The sequence below is a fragment of the Corvus hawaiiensis genome, chromosome 10, assembly GCF_020740725.1.
Source record: "Corvus hawaiiensis isolate bCorHaw1 chromosome 10, bCorHaw1.pri.cur, whole genome shotgun sequence".
In the NCBI taxonomy this organism is placed as follows: Eukaryota; Metazoa; Chordata; class Aves; order Passeriformes; family Corvidae; genus Corvus; species Corvus hawaiiensis.
In genome coordinates, this window is record NC_063222.1 from 18,517,646 (window position 1) to 18,541,742 (window position 24,097).

Here is a 24,097-nt window from a genome sequence, read left to right on the forward strand (position 1 = left end):
CATGCTGAGCCAGAAGCTTTCAGCACAGTAAGTAGGGACCAGGATTAACACAGACTATGGACTAACTTCACTTACGCAAGCTTTACACCAGGCTGTCCTCCCCCTAACAGCATGATGCCAGTCTGGGAAGTTCACCACGGATGTGAGCTGAGGGCTGGTCCCAGCACTAGAGATTTCAGAAGCCAGGCTGTCTGCTGGGATCCTGGTCCCACTGCCAAAAGCAGGAGCCCTTGGAGTGGGAAGCATCAGGTCCCTATTTGGGACTCCAGCCCCTCACCCGTGCTGGCTCACCACAGCTCAGTGGAAAGCCAGCATGAAGCCCAGGACTGGATAAGACAATAAAAAGAAGTAAAATAGAAGGAAGGTGTGGGTGGAGGGTGCAGGGCAGGTGAAGAGATATCTTGAGGAGCCAAAAGGTGTGCAACCCGCAGCTCTTAATCTTGCACAATCTGCATGGGGGCTGGCAACCAAGGTCTCCATTTGCTGCTACTCAGGCAGGGTGTCTGATCAATGCCCAGGGTGGAAATGTTTGGGATGAGGCTTCTCATCAGCAACACAGAGGCACAGTCTCTCTCTGTCCAAGACCCTACAGCCTGGTGCAGGTGCAGGGGCTGCTGAGGCACCACCCCATGTCCCAGCACACAGTGGCTCTCCCTCTCCTCATCCTCTGGGTGCAAACCCAGAAGGTTTGGCTCCACTATGGTATAACTCCCCCTATGTGCTGAAGGAGCTCTTTTCATTTTGACAACAACATGGAAAAATTCTGGCCAATTACCAGCTGCCCTTTGGCCCTGCGGACCTGCTGAACTCTTCTCGCCTCCAATTATCATGTTTTCCAGTTTGGCAATAACCCACTGAGCTTCAAAGAAAAATGGAGAAACCCTTCACAGCCCCAACCACCTCCAAACTTCCCCTTTTGCTCAAAAACCTGTTTCCTGAAAGCAAATTTTGAAAAAGGAAAAGGTCCACGTGGCAACCCATCAATCCTGATCCTGCTCCAATAGGGAGTGCCAGCAGCCCCCTACCTCCCAAGAGCACGGCGCTGCACAAACTCCTTCCAGCCAGGCCTGCACGCCTGCACCTGCAGGGCATCATCCTCCAGAAGTTTCCATGAATCTGTTATGTGCATTTCTTCAATCTTCACTGCAAAAATGCGCTGCCAGGTGCTCATAGTTCCACTTGGAGCTGGGGAAGAGGTAGCAACCAAGCCTGCAGGTCAAGCTTGCAGCTTCTGAATGCTAATACACATGTACAACTGCCTTGTCCCTATGCTTTTCCTCTTTGTACAATGTCTTTGTGCTTGGAGAGGGGAACCTTTGCTCCTGCATGGGCAGCACCGCCCCATCCCAATCTCTGGGTCAACAGTCTCTGCTGACACTGCACCAGGTCTTGGCCAGGTGAAATGTCACCCAAAGCAAGGACAAGGTGGGTTTCCTCAAAATATGTACATGAACTCGTGACCTTGGAAAGCCACGATGCTGCTCTGTCCATAGAGAGAAAGGCTGGAAACAAAACTCCCTGCTAGGCTGCCCATGCCCATCACATTTATGGCAGTGGGGTGAACTTACAGAGATTTGCCCAGCTTAGGAATAATGAAAGCAAAACCCATCGAAAACACAAGACTCAGCAGCTGATACAGCTCCAGATAACCTTATCTGTCTCAATAGCTGCCACCAACCATGGGCTATTTTTACCAACGTTCAGTCAATTTGAGCAGAAAAAGGCCTAACATGAAACTGCAGGGTGGAAAGTTGGGGAGGACAGCATGGTATGTAAAACCAAAACAGGTGAGGTGTGCTCTGAGCTGAGAGCACCCAGGCAAGGTTTAAACAGCAGGGCTGGAGCTGCGTGCAACCCTCTGCCTCCCAGCTCACCCCTCGAAGGGTGCACAGGTCCCCCAGGGAATCCCATGGAGAGCACGGAGAGCAGGTTAGATAAGATGCCAAAAGATAACAGGTGTTGAGTTTGAGAAAGATCTTGATAAGGCAGGGTCAGCTCCAGGCAGTCCATGTAGGTAAATCCCAGGAATCACAGCCTGGCAGGGAGGCTCTGATCTTTGCTGCTGGAAGGGAAAAGCCAGCAAGTCGTTTGTACCAAGAGCCCTGTAACACCTTCACAACTGCCCCTCCTGCAAGAGCAGAGGGAGGTGACAAGATCCCAGGGCAGAGCAAACCTTCAGCTTCCACGTTCTTTCCTTCTTTGAGGTTCCTTCCACTCTCAATTACACCTTGATACCATCAACTGGAGCAGGACTGGAAGGAAACAGAGTGCTCAGAAGCAGAGAAGCCAAGACAAGGTCTTCAGAAGTCTTATGAAGGGGTAGAAAGCCCTAACCTATGGACAGAACCTGAGTCACCCCCTTGCTGAGACCCCTATCATGGGTACATTGGGTCCTGCTTGGGCTGGGCCAGTGAACTACAAGCAGGACAGTGAAGGAAGGGTCATACCACCAGTGTTTTCAGAGTTCACAGATGGGGCTGGGGACATCCCTGGCTCAGGGCTGGTGCCTGAGGAAGAGAGGAAGCAGCAGATCTTCCTGGCCTCCTCTCATTCCTTTCCCTGGACCCCCCATTTCTACAGGTTCACTATAGAAAAGCCCTTCATGACCCTGCCACAGAGAGGTCTCCAGGGCTGCAAATCTCACGGTGCAGAAGGTGGGAGCTAGTAGGGAAAGGGATGGCCTCACAGCTGGCACCAGCATGGCATGGGGACCCAGCCAGCAGCAGGGTGACCAGGATGGGGCCCCCACCCTGCAGCATCTGCCTGTCCCCTTGGCCACCTCTGTGTTACTATCCAAGAATTACCCTCGGGAGGTTGAATGCAGGAAAGACCTAAAGGTTTTGACACCTTCCCTTTATATCTAGGGCATGCCTGTGTTAGACACCTCCAGCTATTTTGAGGAGGAGGAGCCCCCCTGGGACACAGCCCTGTCTCCCGATACTCCCATATTCACCCAAACAAACCAATCGCTTCATCTGGGGGATCTGTGGTTCCAGCCCACCTCTTCCTCCCTGAGGCTCCTGGCACAGGGCAGAGGGATGCTCCTTATGGGACAGGCACTGCTCCCCCCACTTCCCACCCCAGGGGCCAAAACGCTGCCCCTCTGTTCAGCAGGGATCCAGCAGCACACCTGGCGTGGGAACAGGTCCCTGCCTTCAAAACCTGGCTGTGATGGAAACCAGTCCCCTGTTACGTCATGGCAGAACAACTCAAATCGCGACGCACAATGCGCTGAGCCCTCACAGTCATCTCTGAGACAGCCACGTGCTGGTCCATCTATTAAAGCTTCTGACGTGCTTTTACTAAAGGGACTTTCCTAGAACAACCCACAGAGACGAAGCTGCTTTGACATCCTGTTCCATTTCACACACACCTCCTGGCTCTGCCCAAGCACCTTGCTGCTTATCAGTACCTGCCTGGAAATAAAAGCTGTTTCTACAGGATCTCCCACAGCCTGGCCTCAGCAGGGAGTGGGGACAAGCCCTATCCTGGACACAGCATGACCTCGCTGGGCTGGCAGCCCTTGCCAGGGTCACACCCTGCCAACCCTCTTCATTCTGGCATGCTGGTCATGGCTTCTCCGTGGGATGCATGAAGGAAGCACACAAGGTGCAGCCTGGGCAGTAATTTCCCTGCTGTTTTTGCACAGCATGAAATTATTTTTTGCTTGAGCTCCCACCCCTGGGTGAGCCACCTCGGTGTGCGCAGGAAGGTTTCCTGAAGTTCTTTCTCCTCCTCTTCATCTCTCACTATGTGTCAGCCTCCACATTCCCCACTCTTCCAGCCAAGGGACAAAGTGCCCACATTGCCTGTAAGGACCCTCTTTGGCCCACATGCACCCATTCCTGCTGGGACATCCATCCCTTCCTTTGAGATGGGTCACCCCATACCCTGGTGGCTCCATCCTGTCAGCAGTCCCTGGAAAGGGTAGAAAGGGACATTCAACCCCAGTCCCTAGACAGGACTGCAGAGAGGAACATCCCCTCAGCAGTGGGGATGCTGTGTCCATAGGCACATCAAGATTTGCAGGACAGATGAACTGACATCTAAGCAGCAGGGCAGAACCCTAAACATTTCTCACTGCTTGCTTCATATTGAGGCTTTTTCCCAGTCATTTTTTCCTGTGCTGAACACACCCAATTCTTTTCCATCAGTCATTCTTTCTTTTCTGTTTTCTTCAGGTCATCAGGGCGAATTCAGTTTCTAACCCTCCACCCTAACAGCCCCTACACCCTCCTTCAATAGCATCTTGCTTTCATGTGAGCCAGGCTTCCCCAGAAAATCTCTGTTGGATGTGTCTGCTGCACAAGCTATTGATAACTGCTCATGGGATAGAGCTTCTTGAGAATCCATCCACCCACAGTGGCAGAATTTCCCATTTCCTCATTTGCTTATGAGAATGTAATGTAAGGCAGCACAAAGATAGCATCACTCCCACTTTCCCTGTGGTACCTGCCACCCTAATGAAGAGAAAATGAGGATGGTTTGACATGAGTTCCTGCTAAATCTGTGTTCTCAGCCCCAGCACTGTCCTGTCAGTGTTTGCCACTGGGTGGAATTTGCTCCAGTGGTGTTCTGGGTACTGAGGCAGGCAGACTCATCTAGAATTTCCCAGATCCTCTTTTTTCCACTTCCATGAAGCAGATGGTGAATTGGGCATCCATATCCTCCTGGGAGATGGCTCCACGACAGCGCTCTGTGCCTCAGTCCCCCCCCAACCCTGATGCTGTTGACAGTGCATGGTTGTCACCCCGTGGTGGTGAAACTCACCAGCTCTAGGGACAAACAATGGCTACATTGGGATGTTCCCTTCCATGCTGGACTGTCTGCACAGCTGAACCCTTGGAGGAGAAGTGTCCACCCGCCCAAGGGTGGACTTGAGGAAAGGAAGATCAGTTCCTCTGGAAATGGGGCTATGCCCAAGCTGGGCTGTAGAGAGGGCACACTGCTCCATCATCCAGGACTTCTGGGATGGAGAGGAATGCTGAGCAATGGAGAGAGATATAAGGGAGCAAATGGATATGAAGATGTGGGAAGGTATCACCCCACATGGGTTTAGGCTCCCTGTTCCCCTGGTGAGCCTCGTGATGGTCCCCTCAGATGTAAGGAGAGAGCTTAACCCCCTCCAACAAGGCTCTGCTCCAGTGCCATGGGCAGTGGGTTTGGTCTGGGGACAGAGGAGCTGGCAGGCACAGGGCTCCTGCCTGGCCCTCCAAGCCTCATGCACCCAGATCTGGACTGCCAGCTCTCTCATTGAGCATCACATCCCACCAAAGGGAGGAGAGAGGAGAAGAAATTCTGGACACAACTCAAAGCAAAACTAGAGAAAGCAGAATGAGGGCGGTAGGAGGAAACACAGATACTCTGCAGGGCTACAGCAGCTCAGTGACAGCTAGGGTGAGACTCTTGGTGGGACAGGATGCAGGAGATGTTGTGGACCCAGACCCCTCAGGACACACCAGAGCTGTGCAACCTGGCCATGGTTAGGGGTCCAGGCAGCCTGCCCAGCAGCTCACCCCTCCCACAAGCCACCTCATTAACCCAGGGGACAAATAACCCACACAACTGATGCATCACCTCCAGCCCAACCTCTCCCAACCAGAAACCTCCAAGACCTCCCAGTGACCAGGACAGTGCTCACTTGAAACTGACCCTACTCTCCCACGGCCTGACCATCTCCTCTCCCCCCAGCATCTGCAATGCCCTGGTTTTCAGGAACAGTGCCTTGCTGCTCCATGGCATGGCTCTCCTCAAAGACACTGCTGAAAAGTGCAGTAGAGGATTTCCTTTCCATCTTCATCTGCCTGCCCAGTTTTCCCAAGATATGGTTTATGCATTCAGGTTTCTTGAAGAGATGCTTGCTCACATGTTGTTCCCAACCACCTTTAATCAAGGCTGGGGTATATAGGGAGCCAGGCTGGCTCTCAAGCACCATGTAGGGGGTTTTTGCTTCCTTAGATATAGCCCACATCCAGCTTTCTGCAGATGCTGACATGGATCGGTCCCAGCTCTCTGAAGTCTCCCAGAGGGCTCTGGCTATTCCCCATCACCAAGACCTCAGCATGGGACCAGGGTGAGCCTCTCCAGAGGTCTCAGCTGGTGTGTGGTCTCAGGGGAGTGACGAAACATTTTGACACTGACAGTGGTGGCAGCCACACCTCGAGGGAGGGCTGGGTGTCTGCAGTCAGAAGAGATTGCTTTAACTGCCAGACCAGACTGTACAGGAAACACCGCAGCTCCAGCACCCACAGCCTCCCCCTTGGCTGGTCCTGAGTCCCAGCACAGAAGAAGCTGTGGCACACAGATGGGGGGCCTGAGGGGATGTGTGCCTGCAGTAGGGGGTGGTATTTGGTACAGTAGCTGTGCAAATCTGGGGGTGTGCACACAAATTTGTATGGTGAGTTACTTGCACATCTGTGTGTTCATGAGCATTTGTGTGTGCTTGCACATGTGTGCATAAAGACTTCCCATTCCCAAGCGGGATGCTGGGGCATGGGGCCTGACACCCATCTCAGGGCACTGCTTGGTTTGGGGATGCTCAGCTGGGGGCTTGAAACCCGCATCCTGCTCAGAGCTCATCTTAGCCCTGTTCCTACTCTGGCCAGCACAGCCAGTGCCACGACAGGTGCAGGGGAGTATAGCTCATGTCTGTTAGTGCTGGGCATCCTGTGCTCCAAACAGGGATGGGAGATGGTGTCTGGCAGACTGGAGAATCCCCACCGCTCACCCCATGCATTTGAGGCCCCAGCCTTCATCCCTGTAAGGGGCAGGATTGCAGCCAGACTGATGGGGATTGGAGGGGCACAGGCACTGGTGCAGGCTGGATGGTCTCCTGTCCCAAATGGCAGTGAGAGATGCTTTTGCTACACCTCCAACCCCACTGGATGGCTTGGGAGCCTCCGGTCAGCTGCAGACCACCATCCAACCAGAGAGGAAAGGACTCAGCCCCAACTGCTCCTGGAGGAGTCATAGCTGCAGCAAGGGGGTGCAGGAAGTGCTGAAGAGCCGGCACCTCTGCTGCGTGAGAGGTAGGATGGAAAATATGAAGCAGGGTCCACCCTCTCGACGATGTCAGTGTCGTGTCTGACGGGAAAGGCAAATGCAAAACTGCTGACTGAGCTCCCAGTTCTTTCCTGCTGCAGCTGCCTCCTGCCTCAGTTTTGTGGGCCCTGCTGGCCACAGCAGGTCTCTGACAGAGCTGTTGGGGCAAGGAGCAGGGCTGCTGCTGGCAAAAAGCCCCAATGGGCTGAACCATGAACTGGCATGAGTGAATGTCATGGGAGTTGCAGCACTGCCCATAGAGGCTACTGGGAGCCTTCAGCAGCACTGGGGACCAAAAGGGGCACCACATCCACTACCCTACCTTGAAGAAAGGTGTGAGCTATCCCAAATGGATATTTATCCCATCTACTCCCCTCTGGAGGTTTCTCATCAACTTTCCAGTCCCCACAGAGTACAAGATATGGTGCCTGACTTGCCTCCGCCCTTCCCCCAGTGCCCAGGTTGGCTCCCGCAAGGCTGTGCTGGTTTTATTGGGGATAAGGGAGGAAGAAACCTGCTGACAGTGCTGCCAAAGTGTGAGATGCAAGTGACTGTTCTCAGTTTTTACTGAGTTTCACACTCTCCTGGCAAGTCTCTGCTGCCTCCAAAGCCACTCCTTACTGGGGTTTCTCCTCTCTCGAGCAGCTGTCATTTCTTTCCGCTCTGGTTTCTGGCAGGCAGCACAGCCCCGGCATCTCTTTCAAGAGAGAAAGTGGAAGCCAAAAAGCTGCACTGAGCACCACAGTGTGAGCTCTGCCCTGGGTGATGGCAGCCAGACCCCTGGCACAGCAGGGATGCTCATTCCCATGGACTGAGTGCCCCGAGACAAGCCTGATTAAGGGGGGTGTTGGTTTGCAGCCACGCCTGGGTGACCAGCTCAGACAGAGGCAAGGAGAAAACGAGCATCAACCTCTCTAAATTCTTAAGAGCATCTTTGTGAAAGAGAAGCTTGCATATCTCACAGAGAGGCCCAGGAACCACAACAGATGCTGCCACCTCCCAGGTCTCCTCTGCACTGCAAGAGCCGTTATTTGCCTGCCCACGCACTTGCCATCACGAGTCAACAAACTCCTTGGATGCAAAACTCTTTATTCACCCCCATGGCCAGATCTGACTCCTGCTTGGGGAGGGAGGGACACAGGGGTAGATCACCCCTCTTGCAGAGGAGGAAAGTGCCTGGAGACAGGCAGAAGACCAGCTTCCCATGGATTTCTGAATAGTGGTACACAAGGCAACCTCTGCTCCGAGCAAGGAGAAGCCCACAGCCCTGGGCTCCCGTGAGCAGCATCTCACAGGATTCACTCCAGCTCTGACCTCCAGCATTTTCTTCAACAGTCATGCTTTGATAGTTGGTTCAGACCTGGGGCAGGGAAGCAGCGTGGCCACTCCAGAGAGCACTGGGTGGAGGTAGCAAACCGAGGCATAATGTAAATCACCTTTGGGACAGACCTGTTGGCATCACTGCTCTGTCCCAGCCCATCCTCCCTGCCCTGAGAGAAGAGGTAGCACATGGAGCACAGCAGGGACCTTCCTCATCCTGTGGTACCCACCCCATGGCCACAATACCACTGTGGCCAGGACTGTTCAATATCGACTCCAGCAGCAGCATCTCTGTTGCTTCAGTCCTGATACACTGGATTTTTCCCAGAGTGAGGGACTGGGGCAGCCTGTTCATGCCCACACCCTGGTGAGGAGGGACCCTGACCTTCAGCAGGGCTGTGAGGGCAGCTGTCGAGTCCTCTCATCCAGGTGTTTCTTGCCCCGCTCTGGCGTCACGGGTTTCTCCTCTGGGAAGATGATGGTGGCGTATTCAGTCTGCTCAACCGGCTGGGTCTCGGGGGGCACCGGGGGGCGCTGGTCCCTCTGAAACTCCAGCACACCATAGTCCACAGTGGATATGGACACCACGGGGGGCTTCTCTTCCTTCTGCAAGGTAACCCCATCGTGGTGGTTCAACGTCTGGAGGTACCCACCACCCGCAGCACAAGCCCCTTCTTACAGCAAGTGCCAAAATCAGCTCTGAAGCATCCTGGGAGGGTGAGAGTGATACACAGCAGAAAGATGCACAGACCTAGGATAGAACATGCACGGAGGAACCACCTAATGAGCCTTGGGGTCTCAGCTCTCTGCCTCAGCCTCTGCAGGCAGGCTGGGCTCTCTGCCTGCCCAGCCACAGAAGGTGGGACTGTGCTAGGAGCCCCTTTTCCACCTCTCCATTGGGCTCCAAAGTGGCATGGTGTGCATGAGAAGACCCTAGGGCTGAGTTTGCTCAGCCCAGAGAGGAGAGAGCAAAAGGCAACCTAGTCACTGCCTTCAGCTACCTAATGAATGGGGTTGGAGAGAAGATGGAGACAGATCCCTCCGGAGGTGCCTGGCTAAAGGGAGAAGAAAACAGGCACCAGCTGCAGCAAAATAAATTTTAGCTTGATATATTGCAAGGAAACATCCTCCTATTTTCTACAGCAACACAATCCACTGTCAAAGATAAGCCTGCTTTGAAGAAAAATTGGACTAGAGAGTGCCATCCTATCTTGGGTAATTTTATTTTGATTTTGTGATGGGGCTGAGCTGCTGCAGGTGCAGAAAAGCAGTTGTAGCTGTGCAGAAAAGATCAAGCAGCAGCAGAGAAGACAGAAGAAGTGAGATGCTTGTGAAGAGCTGATAAAGGGAGGCCCAGCACCCTCCTCACCCCAGCAATGCCACGGTGCTCTCCTGCAGCACAGCAGGGAGACAGAGGCAGAAAACTCACCGCTGGCATGTTTTCACTCGGTGGTTTCTGCACATCTGCAAAGTAACACACTTGGTTAGAGGAGGTTTGTGTGCCACGTAAGCTGGCCCAGCCTCACCCTTGTCCTAGAGAGCACTGGACACCACAATCTTTTCACCACACCTCCTCCTTGTCTGTTCAGCATCTAACACCCTGAGCATTACAAGAACAAGTGAGACACCAGCCCAAAGTCTAGGGTTTAATTTGGAATAGTGGAGTGCAGGGGAATCCTCTGTGAGTGCCTGTGGCATGGCTGAGGCGATGCCCTGTGCTGCAGCAGGGCAAGGTTCTCCAAAGGTACCTGGGCAAGGTGCATGGGAGGGATTCAAGTGCAGCTTTAAGGCACCACGCTAACGAGTGGTATAGAGCTACTGCATGTGGTCTGTGGGCTCTACAAAGGGCAAGCAGGGCTCAAAGCACCCCTCTCCCCCAGGCATGGAGATATCTATCCCACAGGGATATGGCACAACTGAGATTAGCACCTGGAACCAGTCCATGTACCCCAGGCAGCTGCAGACATCTGGCTGAGCCCAGGTCCCAAACTGGGTTTGCATGGCCTACAGGGGGATCATACCTCCTCTCCTGTATATGAAGGTGAGGTAGCCAAAGATCAGCAGCACAACCACTCCAGCCAGCAGCAGGATGCCCAGGAGCATGGCCTTGATGTGCTCTGAGGGGTTGCCTTCCTCCATCTCCGGCTCATCAGTGGCATTCATCTGGGGGGCTGCTGCAATAGCCATTCAGAAAAGGGAGAACAAAACAGCAGGTCAGGAGTGTAAAATGGCCTCTGCAGTCCTTGTGAAAGGCAGCAGGGGAACATGGGGGTTGTCCTCAGAAAGAGCTCAGTGCCGGGCAGGCTGCCACAGCCCCACTACCCCTCTCCTACAAAGGAGAAGGGACAGGGTAGGCCTGTGCTCTCCTGACCCATGTCAGGTCCTCTGCCAACAGGTTACTGCCTGCCTTAAGTCCTGGAGCTACAATGAGCTTGGGACCTGTCCCCATCAGCTCAGCCCCTCAGGCTGACCTGTGACCATCAGCTGGGACCGGTTGCTCTCCATCACTTTATCGGGCTCAAAGATGGTGATCAATCCACAGTAGTAGGAGCCTGAGTCATTCTGGTGGAGGTTCAGGATCTCAATCTTAAAGACAGGAGCGCTGTTGATGAGCCGGTACTTCTCTGTCTCCGTCATGGTCTTTCGTGGGCTGATCTCCGCAGTTTTTTGGGCTTGGCTGTGGTTGGTCTCCTTGTACCAATTGAGGCTGTACTCTGAACCAGAGTCATTCTCCATGGAGATATTGCAGAAGAAGGTGGCTTTGTCATGTTCAGGGAGAGTTAACAATGCTGGGAAGATGGTCACTATTTGGGAGAGAGGAAACAGGGAGCAGACATAGTTACAGCAAGCACAGATCTCAGAAACAACCATTTCCCTTTGTAGGAGCCAGGGATGCAAGCCCAGTCCACACCATCACACTGGGACATGGGCAGGTACATCAGCCCATGTCTCTCCTGTTCCAAATGTGTGCCTGGCTGGAGAGGCACTCTCAGAGGTAACAACAGTACTGTGAAATGGTTTCAGCAGACCAAATTGTGCTCTGGGTTACCTAAAGCTAACACTGAACACCTGTACCAGGGAAAACAGACTTTTGGGGTTGTATTATTTTTAAATATATGCTGTATTTTAATGTCTGAGTCATCCTCTCTCCAGCTGAGGCTGACTCTGAAAGTAAGCAGAGGGACAGAGTCCCAGGTCAGGGCAGTGTCCTGTGGTGCAGCCCATCACATGCCTGGCTGCCTGCTGGGATGCTCTGGCTCTACCTGCCGCACCATGCTGGGAGCTCAGAGCAGGCAGGGGCTGCCCATGGCACAATATTTGTCATCTCCAGCCTGAGACCACCTGGCAGGGCAGAACAACCGGGAGCTCATAGTGTCATCCCTTTCCAAGGGCCTGTCCCCTCCTTATGTGTACAATTGGCCTTGCCAGGCCATTCCCAACACAGAATCCAGTCAGCCACAGGCACAAGCTCCTCTGCTTTAGCACCAGCCCTGCTGCTTCACCTCATTTCCCTGCCCATTATCCTGGTGGGTTCATCCATCCTGCGCAGTGGGGATGCTGCGAACACAGGCCAGCCACACAATGTCCTGCCTCAGTCAGTCCCACACAGCAGAACATGGCAGCTCTTGCATTAAGTTCTGTTCAGAGCAACAAAAAGTAGAAAGAAACATTTTTCACATAGGTCACCCGACCAAGCTATTCAAACCACGAAGGCTTTGTAAAGTTCTTGTCCAAGGAAGTTCACCTTCCCTTTTCAGAAATCATTGATAGCAGCCCCAGGGCCTGCAGGCAGAGTCAGAAAGTCCCTCCCATCCCTCCAACCCTGGCCTGAGGCCATAGGACCATAACCACAGCATCACCAGTTAGAAAAGGAACCTGGAAATTCTGTGAATAGATACAAGACTAGATGGAAAACTGGGCTGAGAAATGAGGGATGAGACCAAACTGGAGGAGGGAGGGAGAGAAGTGCCCCAGTTCCCACAGGCAGCACTGGCTGTGGCAGTGTCCACACCAAGAGATGGAATTTTTGCCATGTTTTGGATTTCTAGTGTTTAACAGAAAATATTTGGCAGGTTCAGGGCTTTGTTTCCTATTAGTGCCGCTGCCAACAATGAATGAAGCATTTGGAGGACTTCTGAAAGCAGATGTTGTGTTTACATGTTTTCTTGTATCTTCCCAGCTCCAGAGGTAACATCTGCTCCAAGGGACACCCAGCCCTCTGCCCACCCTCGGGGCAAAAAAAATACACGAATCCACCAAAGAAACAGTGGGCTGGAAGGAAGGGGAGAAACAGCTTTACCAGGGCTCTCACTCACTCTGCCCAGACTCACACGTTCCCCTCAACATCTCCTTCTCCCCCAAATTTCACCCAGACCAAGGGCCCTGGCTCCCGCAGGATCAAGTTGCAGCCCAAGGGCGCAGACTGAACCCATAAGAGCCAGAGAGGAAACCCCAGATGCCACTGGCAAACCCATAAGCTCAACACCAAACTCCAACCACCGTCACTGTGCCGCAACAGAGCTCTGGTGTCAGCACTGTGGGCTGGGGACCTGTCCCCTTCTCCATCCTTTAATCCCATTTCTACCCCAAGAATCCCCAGATCCTTTGCTTCAGCTTTAGGTTTTCTTCCTTCTTGATGCCAGAGATGATTTTTAACTACAACGCTCCCAGCCCTTAGACATTTTCCACCAGCTGCAAATGACATAGCCATGCCCGTGAACACACCACACTCCTGTACCTACCGCGGCGGCAGCAGGTCAGCATGGGCCCACAGCAGAGCAGGATGGCACAGAGGTCAGCCAGGGCTACCTCCACGCTGCCCCACATCTTCTTCGAGGCACCTGGAGCCATGGTGAGCCGGTCTGTTCCCTGCCCAGGCAGGCGGGAGGTGCTGTGCCGTGTGTGCTGTGCCGCTCCCGGCTCTCACCGTGCTTCCTTCCCCGCAGTGGCAGCTTGTTCTCTGTCGTACACAGCAAGAGCTGGGTGGAAGTGAAACGTGCCCATCTCTTCCCCAGAGGGAAACCCGGGCTGCCTCCCGCCCCCAGCTTCCTCCCCACGGAGGCAAAGATCAGCTGAGCCAGACCTGGCCCCTTCCCCTCCCTGAGCGCTCCTGGCATGTTCCCACGCAGGTACCCAGCTGCCAAGCAGCAGGGACAGGCACCTCTGAGCCTGCACCCTTTTTGGGGAAAGCTTCCAGGGATGGAGGAGGCAGGGACCACAAGGGACATGTCCTCAGCTCCTCATAAGTAAAAGCTGATTTGGGTTCCCAGGCATCCAAGGTGCTCCCACTTGGTGCCCAAGGCAGTGGGGATGTAGGACATGTGGCACTGGGTAGATAGGGTCTGAGCAGCCATGGGGCACCTATTGGTAGGCTGCTCCCACCTGGATGGGATGGGAGAGGAGAAGGAGGAGGAGGGGGTGGAGAGGAGTTTTTCCTCTTTAGGTGTGTTACTTAGCAGATTTGCAGAGAGCAAGGGCAGGTGCCCAGGGCGAGAGTGCTGTTATTGGGGCGACATTTGTAGGAGACTTCTGTAATTTTTCTCCATCCATGCTCCCTGCTCACCACACTGACTAATCTAATACTGGCATAGGAAATAACCAGCGGTGAAAGCGCGCCCCTCCGCTTCTCTAGAACACAGCTTCGGTGCCCCGCAATTTTGGAAAGTGTCAGGGGAAAATTAATAACTGGGGAGAAGGATGTGATTCTCATGATGACTTCATTATTTTTCCAGGCTTTAAGAAACAAGCTGTGGGGCTGGGGCTTGCTCACCTCTCACTTTCAAATGTGTCCCTGGCAGGCGAGTGGGCTGGGGCAGCCACTCCTAATTCCATAGAATCATGAAATCATAGAATCATTGAGATTGGAAAAGACCTCTGAGACCATCAAAAGCCATTAGCCCAACACCACCATGATGGCCAAACTGGGGTGGCCAAGGAGGGGGTTCTGAGCTGGGGCAAACAGGGCTCACCCTGGGATGATGGCTCAGTCCAGCCTGTCTTGGTCCTCTTTTCCAGTCTCCTCCTGGCATTGCAGCATCACTCCTTTCTCATGAGCTGCTGGCACTGCTTGAGCTGCAGAGCAAGGTTGGGCACCGTGCCCAGCTTATCACCTCTCTATGCCACCTGGCCAGAGGCCACCATGCTGCCTGGATGGGTGGCAAAGGGAGTGCTCTCCACCACATGCAAGGGTGCAGGTGGGTTTTGACTTGGACATCACCTCTTCCTTCATAATTTCCTGGATTCCCACTAAAAAAAAACCTGACTGAACTAAACTAAACTAAACTAAACTAAACTAAACTCCACAAAACAAGGAAGCTCACAGCAAGGAGGCTTTTCCACCTTGAGGCTTTATGTCCCCAAATAGTGACACCAGGCACTTGGGCCAGGTGCGGGACACCTTGTTTGGCACTTGCCACATGTTTTGGTTTCTAGAGGTGGAAGATGTAATGGGTATCACCACCAAGATCATAACTCAGCGAGCCAGGGATTGGCAGGAAAAACTGGCTCATCCTCCCCGCCCCATGTGACAGCAGCGGAGGGCTCTGATTAGAATCATAGCACAAATTGCTCAAACTTTCCAATGCACACTTGAGATGGGTATAAACTGGCACCCAGGGCGGGGAGGCTGCCACGTCCACGAGAAACCAACAACAGCAAGATGCCCTTTTCTCTGAAAGAAAAAAAAAGTGGTGAAAAGATTAAAAGATCAAGCTGCTAGGAAGCTGGTGTGGAGGAAAGTGAGGTGAGCAGCAGTGCCAGCCCAGCATATGCCTCAGGTGTTGGCATCACAGAGGAGCCCGTCCCCAGCCCCACAGCAGCCCCCAGGGCTTCAAGCAGGCTTTGCACCCTGCCTGCACCCTGCCAGACCAGCACAGCTCACCCTGGCTCCTCCACCAGGTTCTGCAGCACCAAGGAAAACAGCCTGGCTCCAACCATGATGCAGCTCCCTGCTTGTGCTGGTAAATCCCCTCCAGCCCAGTGGAGTGGATGGTACACCTTGGAATTGCTGATGGGGTCATAAAAAGCTCCTTTGATGTTTAAAAAATAAAAATTCTTTCTGTGACTTGGAGCATGGCAAATTGCATGGGACAGTCCTTTTCTATTTGGCCACCAAAAGATGAAAATAAAGTCTAAAATGGAAGGATAAACAGAAATAAGTGAGAAGACAGTTTGTTCTTTAAAACTAAGAAACAGCAACTTCAGCAAGCACATGTCACACCACTTCATTGCAGCACAAATGTCATGGTTTTTCTCCAACCAGAAGCTGGTGAGTTCCATCAACACAGCTGTGGCCCAGAGGAGGGCCCGGTCTTCTGCAGCCATCACTGTTGGGGCACACAGCTATTATCTGAGCACTCACCTCAAAGGGTTGAGGGTCAGTCCCAAAATGGCTTTAAAGCATCTGGGGTATTTAAGGAGCACTGAAAAATTGGACGAAGAAAAAGAAAGGTGTGATCAAACATCTCTGATGGAGCTGACTGAAGCCCAGAGCTGAATGACCTTGAAGTCCAGGGAAAGCATCGCTTCCCAAGTGAAAGAAGAAACACGAACTACCACAAAAAGATGCTGAGGAACAGAAACCCACACGTTCCAAAGATCCTTCCCCCAACGGTTTAACTGAATTCACATCTGTGGGTCTGACCCAGGCAGGAGGCGAGTGGTAAGAAGAGGAAACAGTTAATAGTGTTTGCAAATAAACACAGGGAGTGTTGAGGTCTTTCAGATACTTCTCAGAAATTATGAAGGTCTCCGCAAATGATTTGCATGAACAGCAACACCTGACCCTGTGGGGACAGGCAGCGTCCTGCGGGTGTGAGTAAGCAGCGGTAAGCAGTGAGTAAGTGGAGGGATGGAACAGAGGCACAAAACTGTTCCTTTAACAAGCAGAAACCTGCAGGGCCTGGGCAGAGCAATGGTAGCTATGATGGGAAGGTGCCACATGGGTAAGGCATGGGGCCAATGTCACCTTCAGCATGGCAGTGAGTGTTCCTGCTGGTGGGCAGAGCTGACACCCAGCCCAGTGGTACTAAGGACTCTGATGGTCCATTTCTAGCAAGAGGTGCTGGTAAAGTCTGTGGAAATCAGGAACTGCTGCGGCACAAGGTCTCAGCAGCCCAACAAACACAGAGGAGTTTGGGGCAGGATCTGGCACCAGTTAGGATATGCCTGTGCATCCCAAGCAAAACTCCAGCAGCTGTAGCGCTTTCCTTGTGGTGCAACCTCACACTTCCTGTACCTGAGGGGCACCTCCAGGCACCCCCAGCCCTGTCACAGTTCATGGCCCCTGCCAGCCTCTCGTCCCTGGCAGCAGCACGCTCTGCAGCAGCACTGGCTGTGCCTTCACACTGTTTCCATTCGGAGCTAGGTGAGGCACACAGGGACCTTTCTCAGCCATGTCATCCGCTGCACGTGGGAAGCACAATCGATCACAGAGATCGCTGCTTCGAGATAAACTGCAGAGGAAACAGAATGTCAGCTTCTCAGCAGGGGCTGCGGCACTCGCAGCTTTCCCTGGGACACGCAGCAGCTGTGGGCAGGAAAAAGAGTGCAAGAGGTAGGATATTGGGGAGCAGGAATTTTAGACCTTTCTGGAGGATTTAAGAAGTTCCTGGAGGAAAGGAGCAAGGCTGGGATCTCCTCCCTGATGTTTGGGATGTGTCATCCAGAGGTAGGAAGGGAGCCCTTCAGGCCCTGGGCAAGGCTGAGTGCAGGGGCCGTGGCTGCCGCCTGGTTTGGGTCAGGAGGGGGGCACCGGGGAAGCACCCAGTGAGGCCAGGCCATCTTACCCCACTCTCTCCCCATCATACCTCCAGCCACACCCCAGGCAGCAACCTCTTCAAACCCTTTAGTTACAGAATCACAGAATCAGTTAGGTTGGGGAAGACCTCTGAGATCATCCCATCCAACCTATGAGTGAACACCACCATGACAACTACAGCATGGCACTAAGTGCCATGTAGTGTCTTTCTTAAACACCTCCAGGAACCGTGACTCCACCATCTCCCTGCACAGTCCATTCCAATGTTAATCACCCTTTCTGTGAAGAAATTCCTCCTAAGGCCCAAACCTCCCCTGGAACACCTGTGCTCTCTCATCCTGTTGCTGTTTGTCTGGGAGAAAGGGCTGAGCCCCACCTGGTTACACCCTCCTTTCCAGGAGTTATGGAGAAGGATAAGGTCCCCCTGAGCCTCCTTTCCTCCAGACTAAGCAACCCCAGCTCCCTCAGCTGCTCCTCACAGGATTCGTGCTCCAGACCCTTCCCCAGCTCCACAGCCCTTCTCTGGACTCGCTCCAGCACCTCAGTGTCTTCTACAAGACATAGTAAAATTTTACAATTATTACAATTATTAAAATAGCTTGCAATTATTACCGCAATTATTTACCGCTTATTTACCAACTACTTCATTGTACAAGCCTTTTTATTGCAAAAATTGCCCTTTTTTTTCTTTTTTTTTCTTTTTTTTCTTTTTTTTTACAAAACAATAACATAGGCTGTCGAGACATAAAATATAAACTACAGTAGTACACAGAACAACACTCCGCAACCCCGCTCGTGGGCCGGCACCCCCGGGGCGGTGCCGCGGTGACGCGGCGGAAGCGGCGGAAGCGGCCGCGGTTGTCCCGGTAACCAACGCCGGGGCCTGCAGGGGCCATGGGCGAGCTGGGCCCGGACGAAGGCGCCGGGAACACGTACAGCCTGCGGCCCGGCCTCCAGCACCGGTGAGGCCCCGGGGGAGGGTGGGGGAATGCGGGCCGGCGTGATGGGAGGCATTGGGTTGGCGCGGTTTGGCCCCGGGAATGTGGGAGCTGCGGTGGGAATGTCGGGGAGGGCGTCCCTGGGCGTGAGGCGGTGCGGGGTGTTGGGAATGGGGGCCCCCGAGGGTTTGGGGTTGGAGGGCACTGGGCTCCCAGTCCAACTTTGACACCCGCTCAGGTGGGGGATGCTGCTGGAGGGGCAACTTCCAGTGGGGCTGGTTTCACCCCTGTTGGTAGGTGTTTGGCTTTCAGCAATATCTCCATTTTAGCAGGGCTTTTTTCCCCCACAGCTTGTCATCTGTCATTTTTCTCTAATACGTGAAAGCTACATTTTCCCAGGTGGGGTTGTGTATGTTTCTACACATTGTGTGATCTTCCCGGGCTTTCTGTTGCACTTTTTTTTTTCCCCTATGATAGATTTAAATCATCCACAGTAAAAGAATGCATCCATGCGATACTGAAGGAGAAGCTGGCCAATGTACAGTACATCCCAGAAGAAATGCCTGAGCTTACAAAGTCTTTATCAGAGACAATAAAAGACAGACTGAAAGGTAAGGAGGTTTGCTGGGGAAGTAATTTCTTTTCTTGCCATGTCCTCTCCCTTTTGACAAAATCCCTCTTTCTTCTTTTATTCTTGAAACTTATTCCTTCCCTGTTGACTGACTTGAGTCTACTGTTATGAAACAATCTGTCCTATATACGTACATTCCTCGCCTGCGGAACTGGAGACCTAATTCAAGCAGACAAGATTTGGTTTTGTATAGCTTGGCAGGTGTGTGATGCCAGCCTTGGAGGGGCTGCAGGGGGAGAGAAGCTGCATTAGAGAGAAGAAAGAAGTGATGCTTCATTGCTTCTTGCTTCCATAAACAGAACCATTCCTGCTCTTTTTCTGCTGCGAGTTAGATCAGAGCTGGAATAGCAGTGGAGATCAGAACAAGGCTCAGGGGGCACAGGGAAGAGGGAGAGAGGACAGTCAGCCAAGGAGGGATGTGACTACAGCCTTACAGTACTGGAAAAAGGTTGTGCTGCTGCACAGGATGCCCCCCAACATTTTTGAGTTCTAGAAGAAAAGTGCAGGCACCAGCAGGTGTTTCCTGAGTTCCGTGCTGGAACAAGTACATGGATGTGTGTGCTGGCATGGACACTTCTTTTGCCTTCCTCCTGGGGACAGGCTGGTGCTCCATCTGCTGGGCTGGCCTGATGTGGTGGCACAGCCACACGGTCACCCTCGGTAGGAGCCGTGGATTTGTGCTTCTCCCAGAATTACACATCTGCTTTAAAGCCAACAGCAGCTGTAGTCCCTGCACGTGTTGATGCCAAGCTCATCTGCACTGGGCTTGGTTTCAGTAATGTGTAACCACAGTGGCAGCAGCCTGAAGCGAGGCTGGCCCGGGGTGGCTGCTCTATCAGCTGGCTTCTCTGATAAGCATTGACGTGGTGGATGTTAACAGAGCCAGCATGCTGTGTTTAATCCTCCAGTGGAAACAGGGCGCTGGAGTCATCCTGGGACACTGCTTTGTTGAAGACAGGCATTGGGACCTATATTTGATTTTAAACATGCTTGTTCTGATTTGGCTTCTGGAACACTGCCATGGCCTGATTGGATCTGGCCTGTGCCCCAGAGGTACTTCTTTACTATTGTGAAACAATAGCACATCTCTGCAGACACATAACACAGCTATTATGTGGCCTTTTATCCCACTCAGAAGCAAAGGAAACACCTGTGTGGCAGAAGAATCTCACAAGGCCTTTGCCTCAAAGCAGTTCTAAAATAAGACAGTTTTTTTCAAATTGCAGTTTGTCCACCAGCAGCTTTATTCATGTTCTTTTCATGTGGTCAGTTCTTGAAAGTTGTCAAAGCAGAATGCTGACATACAGTGTGGCTGCTCAGGGGTGTCTTGTGCCTTAGATGCACCTTTTGATGGATGCCAACTACCCTGTTCACTCTTCAAATCCAATAAAACCATGGTACTCCGTAGTAGGAAAATGAAGCCTTGCAAGGCAGTCTGTTCACTTGGCTACTTGCATAGGCTAGTACAGGCCACTTGCTTTGTAGCCAGAAATCTTTAGCTCTCAGGGTTCTGTTTTGGGATCATATTTTAAAAAAAAAAATATTGCTCTCACTATTATTTTTTTTCTCTCCAGAGGAGGGATTTGACAGGTACAAGATGGTGGTGCAGGTTGTCATTGGAGAGCAGAGAGGAGAAGGAGTGAAGTAAGTTTTGCATCTTCTAATTGTATTTCTATCACGTTTTTTGGGTTTGGGTCTGTTTTTTTCCTTTGGAAGCTGCTTCCATCTTCCCTAGCTGCAAAGATCTGTCTGCAGATGATAAAGCGTAAATCACTTTCTCTTCACTTTTCGTGGTAACTTGAGGGTTTAGGTTTTGGCTGATTGAATTACCAGTGATAATTGGCTCTATGGTGGTTCTTAGCAAGCTGAAATGCTGAAGAGCATTTGTGAGGAGTGTTGCAGAAGCATTTTATGTTGTATTCATCATCATGAATATAATGAGTTAGGGTACACACCTCATCCATTCCCAAGGCCCTGCTGGAGCACAAAAGCCATGGTAACTCACTTCTGTCGAAAGCCAGAAAGCTTCCATAAGCACTTCATTTCCTTTTTTCAGAAGTTTCGATTTCTATAATCCCCCTTCGATACTGTCATGGGAACCAAGCCTAGATTCCCATGTGGATGCTGAGCACTTGCAGTCAGCTCCAGATGCCTGCAGTCAGACAAAAGAATTCCTCTTGGCTGCAATAGAGGGCTGTAGCTTTCTATTACTAGTGGGTAGGGAGAAGACAAAAGGGAACAGCTCGAAAGGTTTATGTGCTTTATCTGCTGGGCTTATCTTTATTATTGTGCCTGGTACTCCAGCAGAAGATAAGTGCAGCAGAGCTGTAATCAGATCTGCTCCCTCCCTGTTCTGGAGGTCAGAGAGGAATATCTGTACCTGCTGCTCAGGCTTTTGTCAGGAATGTCCATCTGCAGGCAGACTGCTCCAGAAGCACCATACCAGGGTGAACAGTTCAATGTTCAGGTGGTCTGATCAGAAATGTGAAGCCCAGCAACACAAGCTGACAGAGCAGTTGGGGAAATTTCCCAGTTTACAGCAGACAGGAGGCAAGATTGAAGCACGATCACTGACATCCTTAATGCAAAAAACAGGTAGCCAGTGTATTCCAGAGGGAAAGTGGAATACTGAAGTGAAAAAAAAAAGGCAGGATAACCCTGAGGGCTAAGGTAACAGAAGGATGAAATTCAGTCATCTTAGTACGGCAGTCAGACATGGAGGGACTGTGCCCCAAAAGGAATTCCATCAGCTGAGACTGACTGGGGCAGGCAGGAAGTGGGATTCTTGCAGCAGAGAGAGGGGAATGTCAGTGCCTTTAGACAAGGCAGCAGCAAGGTCTCATATGTAAGATCCTGTTATTGTCTGGTCGGTTGTCCTCAGGATAGGGCTTGGGTGTGTCAGTCCATCAGGATGGTCAGGGAACAGAGGGTATAGATACGAAAAGACTAGAAGAGGTCATGGTCTCGTAGCATGGAATCTGCCAAGGAATACGATAGCTCCCTATAAATAAGTTGGGAGCGTGTGCCATGAGGGTGCAGGAGGTGAAGGACAAGAACAAATAAGCTAAATTAGCCACTGATATGCATAGGCCAGAAGTCAAAGATTCTTAAGCATGAGGTTTCAAGCCCTGCTGCACAGTGGAGGTGGCAAGGTTGAGAGCTGATGAGTTTGAAGGTGGAGCAGATACAGAGGGGATTACAGCATGTGGTAGAATTCAGCAGTAGAGAACCAGGCTTGGGATTCAGGAGCACACTTCCCAATTCTGTAACCTTTAAAGCAAGCTCAGTTTGGTTTTCAAGGGAAGTATCTGTGATCACTTAGGTCATTACACTTGAATTCTGGGTAATGTCCCTGTCTGGCTCCTTTGTCTAGCATGGCTGCACGATGTTTCTGGGACGCTGACACTGACAGCTGTGCTCACGACGTGTTCATGAACGTAAGTATGGGCTGGATTCCCATGGGAAGTGCAAGGCTACTTGCTTTTGTATGAGAGGCAGAGTCACCTTAAATATGGAGCAGAAAGGAAACAACTACTAGAGGGAAGGAATCAAGATTATTGAAACAGCCTGATTTACATCCTCATTCACAAAACATATTTAGATATAATAGCCAACGTAGTAAAAGTTCTCTCCTGAGCAGGTCACACAGTACTGTACAAAAGTCATTGTAGTCACACCATTTTACTGCTGGGGAGAGGAAGCACAAGACATAAAGTCTTTTCTTACATACTTTGCTGAACTGCAGTCATGGAGTATGGCTGAAATCCAGGATTGAGTCAAAGTCAAGGTTTTACTTCATTATTAACTTTATTTTAAACTGACACACCTGTGAGTGTATAGATGGAGGAAATTCAGGTGCTTCTGGTATCCATATGCACTGACCTGGGTTACACCACAAGTGAGGTGAATAAGAAACTTAAATAAAGGACAGAAAATTGCAATATATTACCATACAGTTATGGTCTGGTCTAAATATTCCCTGAGGTTTGCCTGTTCCACTGGCAAAAAGCTTGCTTTGACTAACACGGAGCCTTTCTCTGTTTTCCCCAGGACAGCCTGTTTTGTGTGGTGGCTGCATTTGGCTGCTTTTTCTATTGAAGGTGACAAACATTGCACAGAAGGACAGATGTGGGGGAGAATGCTTTGGAGTATTTTTTATTTAAGTGCACAAAAGCATCATGTTCTTCCTTTAGTACCTAACAAAATTAACAGCTCTACGAAGCACATCCTATGCCTGTTCTACACACTGCAACATTCCTTCTTCCTTGTGGATATTGATACAGCTTTAAGCACAATAGTATTATTATTATTATTATTATTATTATGTCCTTTATTTAAATGGCCCTTTGTTTTTTATATAGTGTTGGTTTTGTCCTAAAAGTGTATTGCCAATTATTGCTTCTAAGGCAAACTCAACTTCTGTCTCGAAAGGGTTCTGTTACTTTTATTTTTATGAAATTAATGAAATATTTATAAGAAAAAACCAATAAATCTATGTATTTAATATTTCTTCTCCTGTGGCATTTTCTTCCACTCTACAAGATGCACTAGCCTGGATGGCTTGTCTGCATTTCTCAGGTGAGCATTTTGACGATTCTTTGTCAATTAACCCATAAAGCTGACTTCTGATTCTCGTTATCCAGATTTGTTCCTATGACTTCCACAACTGGGCTATGAGTCCCAGCTGTGTCACATGAGATGGTATTAATTGATGGAAAGTCAATTAAGGTATTTAGGACATTAGGCCAGCAGCCCACACACCCCATGACTGCCAGAACTCCTCCCTGCAGTAACTGCTCCTTGGTTTGGTGCAGTTTGGCACCCATGGATGCTGTGAGTGATCATGGCTCCTCACCCTCTTCAGCAGACACTGCAGAGCTTTCTCAATCCCTCTGTAATTGTTTTGGAATATGAGGGTGGATGTTTGGAGACCAGCTTTGCTAGGACTCCAGCCTCGGAAAGGCTGCAGTAGATCTGCAAAAGAGTGCTAAAGCTTCTCAGCTCCCCAAAAGTTAAAGGACCAGGTTGGTTCCTGAGAGAGTGGGTGCCACCAGAGTACATCTTAGGGTGCCCATCAGAAGACAGGATGAGTTGCTCTGTGGTGGTGCCTGTTCTCTCTCTGCTAACAGAGCAAGCACAGCTGAACCATTCCAGTGGCATGAATGGGTTTTAGAGTGCTGAAGCAGGGTGAAGTGAACCCTAAATCCCACCCTCACTAACTTAGAGCAGAACACACCCTCCCCATGCAGCTCTTGGAAGCCAGGGAAGTAAAAAATCACAATGCATCTTCTAGAATCCCTCTTTCAGCCACAATGCTGGAGGCATAGAGAACCACTGGTTCTCGATTGTATTAGTTTTAAATATTTTGATAATGAGTCTTCCTCTCCTTTTCCTCTGGTGGGAAATAGA

General features: G+C 51.2%; 2 protein-coding genes across 2 annotated transcripts; one reads left to right on the forward strand and one right to left on the reverse strand.

Annotated features, from left to right (window-relative positions):
• Positions 1-8,113: 8,113 nt before the first annotated feature.
• Positions 8,114-13,355, reverse strand: PDCD1 (programmed cell death 1). The gene is made up of 5 exons (XM_048313759.1): positions 13,104-13,355; positions 10,833-11,165; positions 10,383-10,535; positions 9,791-9,825; positions 8,114-8,967 (listed from the first exon to the last, which is right to left on the reverse strand). Exons 1-5 carry the CDS (start codon positions 13,210-13,212, stop codon positions 8,749-8,751), a joined length of 849 nt encoding a protein of 282 aa, XP_048169716.1. The 5' UTR covers positions 13,213-13,355; the 3' UTR covers positions 8,114-8,748.
• A 4,597-nt stretch (positions 13,356-17,952) lies between these two features.
• DYNLT2B (dynein light chain Tctex-type 2B) lies at positions 17,953-23,194 on the forward strand. The gene is made up of 5 exons (XM_048314949.1): positions 17,953-18,081; positions 18,535-18,668; positions 20,263-20,332; positions 22,062-22,125; positions 22,739-23,194. Exons 1-5 carry the CDS (start codon positions 18,014-18,016, stop codon positions 22,784-22,786), a joined length of 384 nt encoding a protein of 127 aa, XP_048170906.1. The 5' UTR covers positions 17,953-18,013; the 3' UTR covers positions 22,787-23,194.
• Positions 23,195-24,097: the final 903 nt, after the last annotated feature.